General features: G+C 38.1%; 1 protein-coding gene across 1 annotated transcript in view; it reads right to left on the reverse strand.

Annotated features, from left to right (window-relative positions):
* Positions 1 to 16,960, reverse strand: part of LOC147342474 (glycerophosphodiester phosphodiesterase 6-like) — a 114,873-nt gene that overhangs the window by 67,148 nt on the left and 30,765 nt on the right. Inside the window, exons 8-9 of the mRNA XM_086385724.1 lie at positions 16,184 to 16,329; positions 15,497 to 15,579 (exon numbers count right to left, since the gene is read on the reverse strand). Coding sequence (XP_086241850.1) covers positions 15,497 to 15,579; positions 16,184 to 16,329 — 229 coding nt within the window. The remainder of the gene's footprint in view (positions 1 to 15,496; positions 15,580 to 16,183; positions 16,330 to 16,960) is intronic.

The following is a 16,960-nucleotide window of genomic DNA, read 5'->3' on the forward strand; positions in this document are numbered from 1 at the left end:
AATGGAATCACAGGTAAATAGCCTGGAGACAAGGATTGAGAAGATGCAAGAAAGGTTTAACAAGGACCTAGAAGAAATAAAAAAGAGTCAATATACAATGAATAATGCAATAAATGAAATCAAAAACACTCTGGAGGCAACAAATAGTACAATAACAGAGGCAGAAGATAGGATTAGTGAATTACAAGATAGAATTGTAGAAATAAATGAATCAGACAGGAAAAAAGAAAAACGAATTAAAAGAAATGAGGACAATCTCAGAGACCTCAAGGACAATATTAAACACTACAACATTCGAATCATAGGGGTCCCAGAAGAAGAAGACAAAAAGAAAGACCATGAGAAAATACTTGAGGAGATAATAGTTGAAAACTTCCCTAAAATGGGGAAGGAAATAATCACCCAAGTCCAAGAAACCCAGAGAGTCCCAAACAGGATAAACCCAAGGCAAAACACTCCAAGACACATATTAATCAAATTAACAAAGATCAAACACAAAGAACAAATATTAAAAGCAGCAAGGGAAAAACAACAAATAACACACAAGGGAATTCCCATAAGGATAACAGCTGATCTTTCAATAGAAACTCTCCAAGCCAGGAGGGAATGGCAAGACATACTTAAAGTGATGAAAGAAAATAACCTACAGCCCAGATTATTGTACCCAGCAAGGATCTCATTCAAATATGAAGGAGAAATCAAAAGCTTTACAGACAAGCAAAAGCTGAGAGAATTCAGCACCACCAAACCAGCTCTCCAACAAATACTAAAGGATATTCTCTAGACAGGAAACACAAAAAATGGTGCATAAATTCAAACCCCAAACAATAAAGTAAATGGCAATGGGATCATACTTATCAGTAATTACCTTAAATGTAAATGGGTTGAATGCCCCAACCAAAAGACAAAGACTGGCTGAATGGATAAAAAACCAAGATGCCTACATATGCTGTCTACAAGAGACCCACCTCAAAACAGGGGACACATACAGACTGAAAGTGAAGGCCTGGAAAAAGATTTTCCATGCAAATAGGGACCAAAAGAAAGCAGGAGTAGCAATACTCATATCAGATAAAATAGACTTTAAAACAAAGGCTGTGAAAAGAGACAAAGATGGACACTACACAATGATCAAAGGATCAATCCAAGAAGAAGATATAACAACTATAAATATATATGCACCCAACACGGGAGCACCACAATATGTAAGACAAATGCTAACAAGTATGAAAGGAGAAATTAACAATAACACAATAATAGTGGGAGACTCTAATACCCCACTCACACCTATGGATAGATCAACTAAACAGAAAATTAACAAGGAAACACAAACTTTAAATGATACAATAGACCAGTTAGACCTAATTGATATCTATAGGACATTTCATCCCAAAACAATGAATTTCACCTTTTTCTCAAGTGCACATGGAACCTTCTCCAGGATAGATCACATCCTGGGCCATAAATCTAGCCTTGGTAAATTCAAAAAGATTGAAATCATTCCAAGCATCTTTTCTGACCACAATGCAGTAAGATTAGATCTCAATTACAGGAGAAAAACTATTAAAAATTCCAACATATGGAGGCTGAACAACACGCTGCTGAATGACCAACAAATCGCAGAAGAAATCAAAAAAGAAATCAAAATTTGCATAGAAACGAATGAAAATGAAAACACAACAAGCCAAAACCTGTTGGACACTGTAAAAGCAGTCCTAAGGGGAAAGTTCATAGCAATACAGGCATATCTCAGGAAACAAGAAAAAAGTCAAATAAATAACCTAACTCTACACCTAAAGCAACTAGAAAAGGAAGAAATGAAGAACCCCAGGGTTAGTAGAAGGAAAGAAATCTTAAAAATTAGGGCAGAAATAAATGCAAAAGAAACAAAAGAGACCATCAACCAGCAAAAATCAACAAAGCCAAAAGCTGGTTCTTTGAAAGGATAAATAAAATTGACAAACCATTAGCCAGACTCATCAAGAAACAAAGGGAGAAAAATCAAATCAATAAAATTAGAAATGAAAATGGAGAGATCACAACAGACAACACAGAAATACAAAGGATCATAAGAGACTACTATCAACAATTATATGCCAATAAAATGGACAATGGAAGAAATGGACAAATTCTTAGAAAAGTACAACTTTCCAAAACTGGACCAGGAAGAAATAGAAAAGCTTAACAGACCCATCACAAGCACGGAAATTGAAACTGTAATCAGAAATCTTCCAGCAAACAAAAGCCCAGGTCCAGACGGCTTCACAGCTGAATTCTACCAAAAATTTAGAGAAGAGCTAACACCTATCCTACTCAAACTCTTCCAGAAAATTGCAGAGGAAGGTAAACTTCCAAACTCATTCTATGAGGCCACCATCACCCTAATACCAAAACCTGACAAAGATCCCACAAAAAAAGAAAACTACAGGCCGATATCACTGATGAACATAGATGCAAAAATCCTTAACAAAATTCTAGCAATCAGAATCCAACAACACATTAAAAAGATCATACACCATGACCAAGTAGGCTTTATCCCAGGGACGCAAGGATTCTTCATATCTGCAAATCAATCAATGTAATACACCACATTAACAAATTGAAAAATAAAAACCATATGATTATCTCAATAGATGTAGAGAAAGCCTTTGACAAAATCCAACATCCATTTGTGATAAGAACTCTCCAGAAAGCAGGAATAGAAGGAACATACCTCAACATAATAAAAGCTATATATGACAAACCCTCAATGGTGAAAAATTGAAAGCATTTCCTCTAAAGTCAGGAACAAGACAAGGGTGCCCACTTTCACCATTACTATTCAACATACTTTTGGAAGTTTTGGCCACAGCAATCAGAGAAGAAAAAGAAGTAAAAGGAATCCACATTGGAAAAGAAGAAGTAAAACTCTCACTGTTTGCAGATGACATGATCCTCTACATAGAAAACCCTAAAGACTCCACCAGAAAATTACTAGAACTAATCAATGATTATAGTAAAGTTGCAGGATATAAATCAACACACAGAAATCCCTTGCATTCCTATACACTAATAATGAGAAAACAGAAAGAGAAATTAAGGAAACAATTCCATTCACCATAGCAATGGAAAGAATAAAATACTTAGGAATATATCTACCCAAAGAAACAAAGACCTCTATATAGGCAACTATAAAACACTGGTGAAAGAAATCAAAGAGGACACTAATAGATGGAGAAATATACCATGTTCATGGATTGGAAGAATCAATATAGTGAAAATGAGTATACTACCCAAAGCAATTTATAGATTCAATGCAATCCTTATCAAGCTACCAACAGTATTCTTCACAGAGCTAGAATAAATAATTTCACAATTTGTATGGAAATACAAAAAACCTCGAATAGCCAAAGCTATCATGAGAAAGAAGAATGGAACTGGAGGAATCAACCTACCTGACTTCAGGCTCTACTACAAAGCCACAGTCATCAAGACAGTATGGTACTGGCACAAAGACAGAAATATAGATCAATGGAACAAAATAGAAAGCCCAGGGATAAATCCACACACATATGGACACCTTATCTTTGACAAAGGAGGCAAGAATATACAATGGATTAAAGACAATCTCTTGAACAAGTGGTGCTGGGAAAACTAGTCAACCATTTGTAAAAGAATGAAACTAGAACACTTTCTAACACCATACACAAAAATAAACTCAAAATGGATTAAAGATCTCAACGTAAGACCAGAAACTATAAAACTCCTAGAGGAGAACATAGGCAAAACACTCTCCGACATACATCACAGCAGGATCCTTTATGACCCACCTCCCAGAATATTGGAAATAAAAGCAAAAATAAACAAACGGGACCTAATTAAACTTAAAAGCTTCTGGACAACAAAGGAAACTATAAGCAAGGTGAAAAGACAGCCTTCAAAATAGGAGAAAATCATAGCAAATGAAGCAACTGACAAACAACTAATCTCAAAAATATATGAGCAACGCCCACAGCTCAATTCCAGAAAAATAAATGACCAAATCAAAAAATAGGCCAAAAAACTAAATAGACATTTCTCCAAAGAAGACATACAGATGGCTAACAAACACATGAAAAGATGCTCAACATCACTCATTATCAGAGAAATGCAAATCAAAACCACTATGAGGAACCATTTCACGCCAGTCAGAATGGCTGCAATCCAAAAGTCTACAAATAATAAATGCTGGAGAGGGTGTGGAGAAAAGGGAACCCTCTTACACTGTTGGTGGGAATGCAAACTAGTACAGCCACTATGGAGAACAGTGTGGAGATTCCTTAAAAAACTGTAAATAGAACTGCCTTATGATCCAGCAATCCCACTGCTGGGCATACACACCAAGGAAACCAGAATTGAAAGAGACACGTGTACCCCAATGTTCATCGCAGCACTATTTATAATAGCCAGGACATGGAAGCAACCTAGATGCCCATCAGCAGATGAATGGATAAGAAAGCAGTGGTACATATACACAATGGAGTATTACTCAGCCATTAAAAAGAATACATTTGAATTAGTTCTAATGAGGTGGATGAAACTGGGGCCTATTATACAGAGTGAAGTAAGCCAGAAAGAAAAACACCAATACAGTATACTAACACATATATATGGAATTTAAAAAGATGGTAACAATAACCCTGTGTATGAGACATCAAATGAGACACTGATATCTAGAACAGTCTTTTGGACTCTGTGGGAGAGGGAGAAGGTGGGATGATTTGGGAGAATGGCATTGAAATACGTATAATATCATATATGGAATGAGTCGCCAGTCCAGGTTCGATGCACGATACTGGATGCTTGGGGCTGGTGCACTGGGACGACCCAGAGGGATGGTATGGGGAGGGAGGAGGGAGGAGGGTTCAGGATGGGGAACACATGTAAACCTGTGGCGGATTCATTTCGATATTTGGCAAAACCAATACAATATTGTAAATTTTAAAAATAAAATAAAATTTTAAAAAATAAAATAAACACAAATGTACTCTTTTTAATGTCTGAGTAATACTCCATTGTGTATATGTACCACCGCTTTCTTATCCATTTGTCTGCTGATGGACATCTAGGTTTCTTCCATGTCCTGGCTATTATAAACAGTATTGCGATGAACACTGGGGTACATGTGTCTTTTTCAAATCTGCTTTCCTTGGTGTGTATGCCCAGCAGTGGGACTGCTGGGTGGTATGGCAGTTCTATTTCCAGTTTTTTAAGGAATCTCCACACTGTTCTCCATAGTGGCTGTACTAGTTTGCATTTCCTCCAACAGTGTAGGATGGTTCCCTTTTCTCCACACCCTCTCCAGCATTTATTACTTACAGACTTTTGTATCGCAGCCATTCTGACTGGCATGAAGTGGTATCTCATTGTGGTTGTGATTTACATTTCTCTGATAATGAGTGATGTTGAGCATCTCTTCATGTGTTTGTTAGTCATCTGTATGTCTTCTTTGGAGAAATGTCTATTTAGTTCTTTGGCCCATTTTTTGACTGGGTCATTTATTTTTCTAAAATTGAGCTGTAGGAGTTGCTTGTATATTTTTGAGATTAGTTGTTTGTCAGTTGCTTCATTTGCTATTATTTTCTCCCATTCTGAAGGCTGTCTTTAAACCTTGCTTAGAGTTTCCTTTGTTGTGCAGAAGCTTTTAAGTTTAATTAGGTCCCATTTGGTTTATTTTTGCTTTTATTTCCAATATTCTGGGAGGTGGGTCATAGAGGATCCTGCTGTGATGTGAATTTATTTGTTCTAGCTTTGTGAAAAATACTGTTGGTAGCTTGATAGGGATTGTATTGAATCTATAGATTGCTTTGGGTAGTATACTCATTTTCACTACTTTGATTCTTCTGATCCATGAACATGGTATATTTCTTCATCTATTTGTGTCCTCTTTGATTTCTTTCACCAGTGTTTTATAGTTTTCTATATATAGGTCTTTTGTTTCTTTAGGTAAATATATTCCTAAGTACTTTATTCTTTTCGTTGCAATGGTGAATGGAATTGTTTCCTTAATTTCTCTTTCTGTTTTATCATTGTTAGTGTATAGGAATGCAAGGGGTTTCTGTGTGTTGATTTTATATCCTGAAACTTTACTATAATCATTGATTAGCTCTAGTAATTTTCTGTTGGAGTCTTCAGGGTTTTCTATGTAGAAGATCATGCCATCTGCAAACAGTGAGTGTTTTACTTCTTCTTTTCCAATGTGGGTTCCTTTTATTTCTTTTTCTGCTCTGATTTCTGTGGCCAAAACTTCCAAAACTATGTTCAATAGTAGTGGTGAGAGTGGGCACCCTTGTCTTGTTCCTGATGTTAGGGGAAATGCTTTCAATTTTTCACCATTGAGGATAATGTTTGCTGTGGGTTTGTCATATATAGCTTTTATTATGTTGGGGTATGTTCCTTCTATTCCTGCTTTCTGGACGGTTTTTATCATTAAAAGATGTTGAATTTTGTCAAAGGCTTTCTCTGCATCTATTGAGATAATCATATGGCTTTTGTTTTTCAATTTGTTAATGTGGTGTATTACATTGATTGATTTGTGGATATCAAAGAATCCTTGCATCTCTGGGATAAAGCCCACTTAGTCAAGATGTATGATCTTTTTAATGTGTTGTTGGATTCTGTTTGCTAGAATTTTGTTATGGATTTTTGCATCTGTGTTCATCAGTGATATTGGCCTCTAGTTTTCTTTTTTTGTGACATCTTTGTCAGGTTTTGGTATTAGGGTGATGGTGGCCTCATAAAATGTGTTTGGAAGTTTACCTTCCTCTGCAATTTTCTGGAAGAGTTTGAGCAGGATAGGTGTTAGCTCTTCTCTAAATTTTTGGTAGAATTCAGCTGTGAAGCTGCTGGTCCTAGGCTTTTGTTTGCTGGAAGATTTCTGATTACAGTTTCAATTTCCGTGCTTGTGATGGGTCTGTTAAGATTGTCTATTTCTTCCTGGTCCAGTTTTGGAAAGTTGTACTTTTCTAAGAATTTGTCCATTTCTTCCACGTTGTCCATTTTATTGGCATATAATTGCTGATAGCAGTCTCTTATGATCCTTTGTATTTCTGTGTTGTCTGTTGTGATCTCTCCATTTTCATTTCTAATTTTATTGATTTGATTTTTCTCCCTTTGTTTCTTGATGAGTCTGGCTAATGGTTTGTTAATTTTATTTATCCTCTCAAAGAACCAGCTTTTGGCTTTGTTGATTTTTGCTATGGTCTCTTTTGTTTCCTTTGCATTTATTTCTGCCCTAATTTTTAAGATTTCTTTCCTCCTACTAACCCTGAGGTACTTCATTTCTTCCTCTTCTAGTTGCTCTAGGTATAGAGTTAGGTTATTTATTTGAACTTTTTCATGTTTCTTGAGATATGCCTGTATTGCTATGAACCTTCCCCTTAGCACTGCTTTTATGGTGTCCCACAGGTTTTGGGTTGTTGTGTTTTCATTTTCATTCGTTTCTGATATCTATAGGACATTTCACCCCAAAACAATAAATTTCACCTTTTTCTCAAGTGCACTCGGAACTTTCTCCAGGATAGATCACATCCTGGGCCATAAATCTAGCTTTGGTAAATTCAAAAAAAATTGAAATCATTCCAAGCAGCTTCTCATATCACAGTGCAGTAAGATTAGATCTCAACTACAGGAGAAAAACTATTAAAAATTCAAACATATGGAGGCTGAACAACACACTGCTGAATAACCAACAAATCACAAAAGAAATCAAAATACGAGTGTTGAGTTTAAAGCCAACTTTTTCACTGTCCTCTTTCACTTTCATCAAGAGGCTCTTTAGTTCTTCTTTGCTTTCTGCCATAAGGGTGGTGTCATCTGTGTAGCTGAGGTTATTGTTATCTTTACTGGCAATCTTGATTCCAGTTTGTGCCTCATCCAGCTCAGCATTTTGCATGATGTACTCTGCATATAATTTAAATAAGCGCGGTGAGAATATACAGCCTTGATTTACTCCTTTCCCGATTTGGAACCAGTCTGCTGTTCCATGTCCAGTTCTAACTGCTGCTTCTTTACTTGCATACAGATTTCTCAGGAGGCAGGTAAGGTGGCCTGGTATTCCCATCTCTTTAACAATTTTCCACAGTTTGTTATGATCCACACAGGCAAAGGCTTTGGCATAGTCAATAAAGCAGAAGTAGATGTTTTTCTGGAATTCCCTTGCTTTTTCAATGAACCAACAGATGTTAGCAATTTGATCTCTGGTTCCTCTGACTTTTCTAAATCCAGCTTGTTCATCTGGAAGTTCTTGGTTCAGGTACTGTTGAAGCCTCGCTTGGAGAATTTTGAGCATTACTTTGCTAGTGCATGAGATGAGTGCAACTGTGCATTAGTTTGAACATTCTTTGTCATTGCCTTTCTTTGGGATTGTAATGAAAACTGACCCTTACCAGTCATATGGCCACTGCTGAGTTTTCCAAATTGGCTGGTATATTGGGTGCAACACTTTCACAGCATCATCTTTCAGGATTTGAAAGAGCTCAACTGGAATTCCATCACCTCCACTAGCTTTGTTCATAGTGACATTTCCTAAGGCCCACTTGACTTTGCATTCCAGGATGTCTGGCTCTAGGTGAGTGACCATACCATCATGGTTATCTGGGTCATAAAGATGTTTTCTGTATAGTTCTTCTGTGTATTCTTGCCATCTTTTCTTAATATCTTCTGCTTCTGATAGGTCCATACCATTTCTGTTCTTTATTGTGCCCATCTTTGCATGAAATGTTCCCTTTTTATCTCGAATTTTCCTGAAGAGGTCTCTCGTCTTTCCCATTCTGTTGTTTTCCTCTATTTCTTTGCATTGATCACTAAGGAAGGCTTTCTTATCTTTCCTTGCTATTCTTTGGAACTCTGCATTCAAATGGATATATCTTTCCTTTTCTTCTTTGCCTTTAGCTTCTCTTCTTTTTGTATTTGTAAGGCTTCCTCAGACAACCATTTTCCCTTCTTCCATTTCTTTTTCTTGGGGATGATCTTGATCAGTCCTTCCTATGCAATGTCACGAACCTCTGTCCATAGTTCTTCAGGCACTCTATCAGATCTAATACCTTGAATCTATTTGTCAATTCCACTGTATAATCATAAGTGATTTGATTTAGGTCATCCCTGAATGGTCTACTGGGTTTCCCTACTTTCTTCAATTTAAGTCTGAATTTCACAATAAAGAGTTCATGATCTGAGCCACAGTCAGCTCCAAGTCTTGTTTTTGCTGACTGTATAGAGCTTCTCCATCTTTGGCTGCAAAGAATATAATCAATCTGACTTCAATATTGACCATCTGGTGATATCCATGTGGGGAGTCGTCTCCTGTGTGTTGGAAGAGGGTGTTTGCTATGACCAGTGCATTCTCTTGGCAAAGCTCTATTAGCCTTTGCCCTGCTTCATTCTGTACCACCTTACCTGCCTGCTGAGAAATCTGTAAGCAGGTCAAGAAGAAAGTTAAAGCCAGACATGGAACAACAAACTGGTTACAAGTTGATGAAGGACTATGTGAAGGCTGTATATTATCACCCTGATTATTTAACTTATATGCAGAGTACATCATGTGAAATGCCAAGCTGGATGAAACACAAGCTGGAATCATGATTGCCAGGAGAAATATCAATAATCTCAGATATGCATATGACAGCACCCTTATGGCAGAAAGCAAAGAACTAAAGAGCCTCTTGATGAAAGTGGAAGAGGAGAGTGAAAAAGTTGGCTTAAAACTCAAAAAACAAAGATCATGGCATCTGGTCCCATCACTCCATGGCAAATAGATGGGGAAACAATGGAAACAGTGAGAGACTTTATTTTCTTGGGCTCAAAATCACTGTGGAATGTGACTGGAGCCAGGAAATTAAAAGCTGTGGAGATTTTCTAAGGAGCTTTTCTTGCTCCTTGGAAGAAAAGCTGTGCCAAACCTAGACAGCATATTAAAGAAGATCTTGGGCTCAAAATCACTGTGGAATGTGACTGAAGCCAGGAAATTAAAAGCTGTGGAGCTTTTCCAAGGAGCTTTACTTGCTCCTTGGAAGAAAATCTGTGACAAACCTAGACAGCATATTAAAAAGCAGAGACATCACTTTGCTGACAAAGGTCCATCAAAGCTATGGTTTTTCCAGTAGTCATCTATGGATGTGAGAGTTGGACCATAAAGAAAGTTGACCACCAAGGAACCTATGTTTTTGAACTGCAGTGTTATAGAAGACTCTTGAGTCCCTTGGACTGCAAGGAGATCAAACCTGTAAATCCTAAAGGAAATCAGTCCTGAATATTCATTGGAAGGACTGATGCTGAAGCTGAAACTCCAATACTTTGGTCACCTGATGGGAAGAACTGACTCACTGGAAAAGATCCTGATGCTGAGAAAGACTGAAGGTAGGAGGAGAAGGGGACAACAGAGGATAAGATGGATTTGATGGACATGAGTTTGAGCAAGCTCCTGGAGTTGGTGATGGACAGGGAAGCCTGGCGTGCCGCAGTCCATGGATTCCAAAGAGTCGGACATGACTGAGTGAATGTAATGAGTTGAAGAGCACTTCAATCTCCTGTTGTTAAAGGGTCAACTGTGTATCTCTGCATAATTTTGTGGTTGCCCCAAAGATTCCAAATACATCCCATAGATCACATTCTACTAGTCTACTACTTCAAGTATTGTGTAGAAAACTGAATACTTTTTAGGTCCCTTTACCCAACCTCTTCCCATTACAATATACATGTCTTATATATCTCAAAATATATTGAGACCCATACATGAAACAATATTATCACTTTTGTCTTTAACCACTGAACACAATTTTTAAATTCTGGAATAGAAGAATCACCTATTAATATTTATCTTTTTTTTTTTTTTATGGCACCAAATTAGAACAGTTTTATTATTTAACATACCAATGTATATACATTATCCTCCCAAATAGGAAACAATTTTGATTCCAAAGTTTAAAATGTGATTTCCAAAATGAATCCTAACTATAAATTTTGGGGTAAAAATAGTCCTGCAAATTAACACACATCATTTTGATCCTTGACTAAAATATGCACCCTGTACTAATCACTTCTCTCATACAAAATGTATATTACAAATAAAACTTTCAAAAAAGATCTTTTTAAAAATACATTTATTATTTTTGGCCGGGCTGGGTCTCAGTTGCTGCACACGGGCTTTCTCTAGTTTCAGGAGTGGGCTTACTTTTCTTTGTGGTGGGCATGCTTCTCATTGTGGCAGATTCTGTTGTTCCAGAGCACAAGCTCTAGGCATGTATAGTTCATTAGTTGTAGCATGTAGACTCAACAGTTCTGGTGCACAGGCTTAGTTTTCCACAGTTTCTGTGGTCTTCTCAGACCAGGGATCAAACTGTGTCCCCTGCAGTGGCAAGTGGCTCCTTAACCACTAGACCACCAGAGCAGTCCCCACCTATGTATTTTTTACCCTTTCCTTTGCTTTATTTTATTCCTTATGTTCCAAATTGTTTTCCTTACCCTTGTTTTATTGAGCTATAACTGACATATAGCATTGTATTATTTTTAGGTGTACAGCATGATTTGATATATGCATAGGAGTAAATTTTAACATCATTATCTTTTGTCTAAAGAATATTTCATTTCCATTTGATTCTTCTTTACTTCTCTTTCTCTGCTAACACCTTCTACTTTTTAAATTAACAAGTGTTCATAATTGTTTGCTGGAGACATTTTATGATAGCTGCTTTAAAATTCTTAGGAATAATTCCAACATCTGTTTCTCCTGCTATTGACATCTATTGATTGATTACCTTTCCTCACTGAAGCTGAGTTTTTTCTGGATCCTGGTATGGAAAACTCTGGATTGTATCCTGAGCATTTTTAATATTTGGAGATTTGAAATTTCATTAAAATCTATTTTAACAGAGATTCAAGATGTCTAGGTTCAGAAAACATGTCCTGGACCACATTTGTAAGATACAGTTTTAACGCCAAGTTAGTTTTCAAAGGCTCTGCAGAAGTCAATCTACAACACAGATAGTGTTCCAATTGATTCTCAAGCCTTCTGCTGTGTTGTGTCTGTGTGGTTTCATGCATAGGTTATACAAAGGTCTCCCCAGAATGTTATGAACAGGTTTTTATCCCTTTCTCTAGCATGGCAATTCCTCAGAAAACTAAACATAGATTTACCACGTGATACAGTAATTCCACTTTGGGGCACACACTTAAAAGCACTGAAAACAAGTTCTTGAAAATATGCTTGTACTCTAACGTTCATAGCAGCATTTTTCAAAACAGTCAAGAGGCAGAAGCAAGCCAAATGTCTATTAGAGGATAAATGAAGAAGCAAAATGTGATATCTATACATAGTGGGATATCACTCAATCTAAAAAGGGAAGGAAATCCTGTCACATGCCACAGCATAGATGAAATCTGAGGACATTATGCTAAATCAAACAAGATAGTCACGAAAAGACAAATACTGTATAATTCCACTTATGGGTGTTATTTAAGTAGTCAGATTCATAGGAGCGAAAAGTAGAATGGTGGTAAGCAGGGGCTGAGGGCAGAAGGAAAGGTGGAATTGTTATTTAACAGGGATCAAGTTTCAGATTTGCAAGATGAACAAGTTTTATAGATTTGTTTCAAAACAATGTAAATATATTTGATACTACTAAATTGTACACTTAAAAGATAGCTATGATAGCAAATTTTGTTATGTGCTTTTTAAGAGAACTTTTAAAAGGAAGGAAATTCTGACATGCTACAATATAGATGAGTCTTGACATGCTTAAGTGAAATGAGCTATACTGACATCATGCTAATGTGAAATGAGCTTAACACAAAATAAAAAATACTGCACGATTTCACCGAACAGTCAAACACATAGAGAGAGAAAAAAGAATGATAGTTGCAAAGGCTTGGGTGGAGTTATTATTAACATCTAACAAATAGTTTTAGTCTGAGAAGATGAAAAGTGCTAGAGATCTATGTGGTGATGGTTAAAAGAAGGTGGAGGTACTTAATGCCATTAAACTGTACCCTAAAAATGGTTTAAGTGGTAAATTTTATGTTAAGAATATTTTACAATAAAAAAAAATCTTTTTTTCTGGAAAACTTTTCTCAGTAATTCTCTGCTCACTCTCTAGCTGAAGAAGAAAGGAAATGGGTACCACCGCTTACATCAGGACAGAAATAGTTACAGGGATCTGCTCATAGTCTCCAGAGCCACAGCCACAAGCTGCGACAGGGTGAGGAGTGGTTTCTGTGTGGTGTTCCCCTGAGTAGGACTGGTATGAGCAAATCATTTATATCATATTGGATGATCCTTCTACCAGTTATTGGGCTAGATATAATAGATTTTTGTGGAGCTTTTTTCTGTCTGCAGCTATAGGTGTTTCCAGGTCAGCTTTCTTCAGAGCTCATGTCAGGATACATGAGGAGAAACAAAAATTAGCAAGTGGAGACTTGCTCCCTATTATGAAGTTCCTTTGGTCTTATGAACCAACCCAGTCCACATTCTATTCTTCACCATTCAGTCTTCTGTTAGTTACTTTGTGGATTTTGTCCAGTATCTAATTTTTTTAAACTTTTTTGGTAATTAATGGAGAGAATATGGTGGAATACACAGTAGTAGTTGCAATTTGCACACTCCCCAGAGTCCTATGTCCCACTTTTCAGTAGCCATTTTTACTACTTAGTAATTATAATATGATTTTTCCTGTTCTAGATACTTTTGTGGTATTCATGTCCTGACTAGACTATGACTGATAAGCAATATTTATTAATGATGAGTATAGACTGTAGCCATCAATGTGGATGGTGGAGATATGTGGATGGTGGTCATGGGAAATGAAGATGTCAACAGAGAAACTGAGCAGCTGGGAAGATCATCTACAATGAAGTTAAAGTCACAGAAGAGAAAAGGACAGTGTGCCAGGAGCTCACTGCCTCAGCACCATTACCACATTAAGCCATGACCATGAGGAACTTGCACAATGAAAGGGAAGCTCTGAAAGAGCATTCAGTTTCAATCTTGATTCAAATATTCTGCATGGAATAGTTGTCACCATTGATAAGAACCCTAGTCTGGGGTCAAGAAATCTAGTTCGAATTCTGGCTTTATCATGTACATTCTAGCCTTATGTCCTCAGCAATACATTTATCTTCTTTGAATTCAGGCTCAAACCACAGTTCTTCACTGTGAAATAGGATGTTCATTTCTTTCCTGTTTGCCTCACAGAAGGCTGGGAAGGGAGTAGTACATGCCACATTCTCTAATATAACCAACCGATGGTTCGTCTCTACTTTCGGCTGCCCAAGGACATACATTCTACAGAAAAGCATGGGATTTGTCCTCGTCCCTGCTAGGATCCAAGTCTTCCTTTGTTGTCCCTTGGACATTGCTAGAGCCTACTGCCCAAAGCCATGATGATTCTCCCTCACAGATTCTCAGATAAGTCCTTCTAAACAATAAGCTAATCTGTTCTCTAAAACCTACCATGGCTGTCCAGTACACATTTAGGGATCTCTGTGATCCAGTCTCAGCCAGCCTTACAGCCATACCTTCCCCCTCACATAGGCCCCTCACGTCCCCAAAGTGGACTACTCTTGGCATCCATACAGATCAGCTCACGGATCTACAAACTTGCTATTCCTCCTTTGGATGTCTTTGACTAAGCTGTTGTCTCTGCCCAAAATATTCTCATTCTCCATCTCTGCTTGGGAAAATACTATTTTGCCTTCAAGGCTCAACCCAAACACTGTTCTGAGCACACAGATCATTTTTCACAAAAGAGGTGGCCTCTTCCTCCTCCACTGAGGTTCCATTGCATTTGCCTTACTCTTCTCTGGAAGGCTTCCAGAGACTCCCCTGGTGGCTCAGATGGTTAAAGTGTCTGCTTACAATGAGGGAGACCTGGGTTCAATCCCTGAGTCGGGAAGATACTCTGGAGAAGGAAATGGCAACCCACTCCAGTACTCTTGCCTGGAAAATCCCATGGACAGAGGAGCCTGGTCAGTCAGACATGACTGAGCGACTTCATTCCCACCCCACCCCACCCCCACCCCCGAGAAGGCACTCACCATAAATGGTCCTATACTGTGTTTATTTGTAAACATGCCATGTCTCCTTCACCAGTTGCAAACAGCTCTTAGGCACGACTCTGTCTCACTCATCTGCCTCTCACTAGCACTCAGAAGAAGGATATAGTAGGAATGCAGGCGATGCCTAGGAAATGTTAGTTAGATTGCTAAGGTAGGGCACAGAGGCAAGCTGCAAGCATGTTTGCAGGGAGGACAAATTTGAGCTATGTGTGGCGACTATATAGAGTGTGTGATTTATAAACCTGTGATTGAGAATGTAGAGATGCAGAGACGTGGTTTGTAAAGGAGAAGTGATTCATGTATTGTGTTATGTGCAGATGTGCCAGGAGAATAAGGGAGAAACTCCCAGGGCTTGCCCTCTCTACAGCTTGGGCCAGGCTGGAGTCATCCACGGTCTTTTCTCCTCCCACTCTGGTCCCTTCTTTCCTACCTTATTTGTACATCACTCTCCAGTCCATGGGCCCCATATTCAACAGCTTTCTCAAAGGACATTATGGTATTCTCAGGCCCCAGCTGTGAAAGAAAAGGACATCAGGCCTTTAATCTCACAGTCTTTTCTGCCGACATCCATTTTAGCATAGGAAAAAGTGAAGTGAAGTGAAGTCGCTCAGTCGTGTCCAACTCTTTGCGATCCCATAGACTGTAGCCTACCAGGCTCCTCTGTCCATGGAATTCTCTGGGCAAGAATACTGGAGTGGGTTGCCATTTCCTTCTCCAGGGGATCTTCCTGACCCAGGGATCAAACCCAGGTCTCCTGCATTGCAGGCAGACGCTTTACCGTCTGAGCTACCAGGGAAATCCCAAGGAAAGGGGCACAGTAATGAAAGGACTTTAGGAAGCAGAGTTTGGTTTTCTTGGCTCTATGTTCTAAGAACCTGCCTACATTCTCCTCTCCTGAATCTGGTTTGGGAATTCTGCTCATCTAAGACAATGTCACTGGACATAATAAAGAGAAATGGACTGAGAATTAGGAGAATTAAATCCAACCTCTACAATTTATTACTTATCTTGTCATCTCGAGCCAACTTCTTTATTTCTCCAGGGGTTTCTGAGGATCTGATGTGCCTTTGTCTCATCCACACCCATGTACACCCACATCCATCTAGCTCAGACTTACCATGGGTGCACCTCTATGTCCAAAGAAGTTTGGCTTAGGTGCCAATTTCTCCTTCTCCTGAAGGCAGGGAGAGTAAGTCCCAAATGGCACCACATAGAGACATAAAAGGATAAAAAAAAAGGGCACTCCAACAGCCACTTGTAGAGCTGAAAAAGTTGGAATGAAAAAGTGACGAAAAAGAAAAGAGGAATGGAGAACCATCCCAAGCAAATAAGTATCCCCCCAAAATAGTTATAGTAAATAATGAATCCATGGGTTCATTGACTCTGTGAACTCACAGATTTATTATTTCTCTCAGGTCCCCCACATTTCAATTATTTGAAAGCAAAACCCAAATACAAGCATGATTATTAAGTTAAAATTATTGCAAATGCATCTTGGAGTGTGAAGTCAAGTGGGCTTCAGGAAGCATTACTACCAATAAAGCTAATGAAAGTGAAGGAATTCCAGCTGAGCTAATTAAAATACTAAAAGATGATGGTGTTAAAGTGTTGCACTCAATATATCAGCAAATTTAGAAAACCCAGCAATGGCCATAGGACTAGAAAAGGTAAGTGTTCATCCAAATTCCAAAGAAGGATCATGCTAAAGGATGTTCAAACTACTGGATGCTCACTTTCCATGCTAGTAAGGTTATGCTCAAAATCCTTCAAGCAAGGTTTCAGTAGTACTTGAATCAAGAACTTCTAGATGAACAAGCAGGGTTTTGAAAAAGCAGTGGAACCAGAGAACAAATTGCCAACATCCGTTGGATCATAGAGAAACCAAGGGAATTCC

This window comes from Bos grunniens, chromosome 29, assembly GCF_055505025.1.
Source record: "Bos grunniens cultivar Pamir isolate PY7600 chromosome 29, Bosgru_T2T1.0, whole genome shotgun sequence".
Lineage (NCBI taxonomy): Eukaryota > Metazoa > Chordata > Mammalia > Artiodactyla > Bovidae > Bos > Bos grunniens.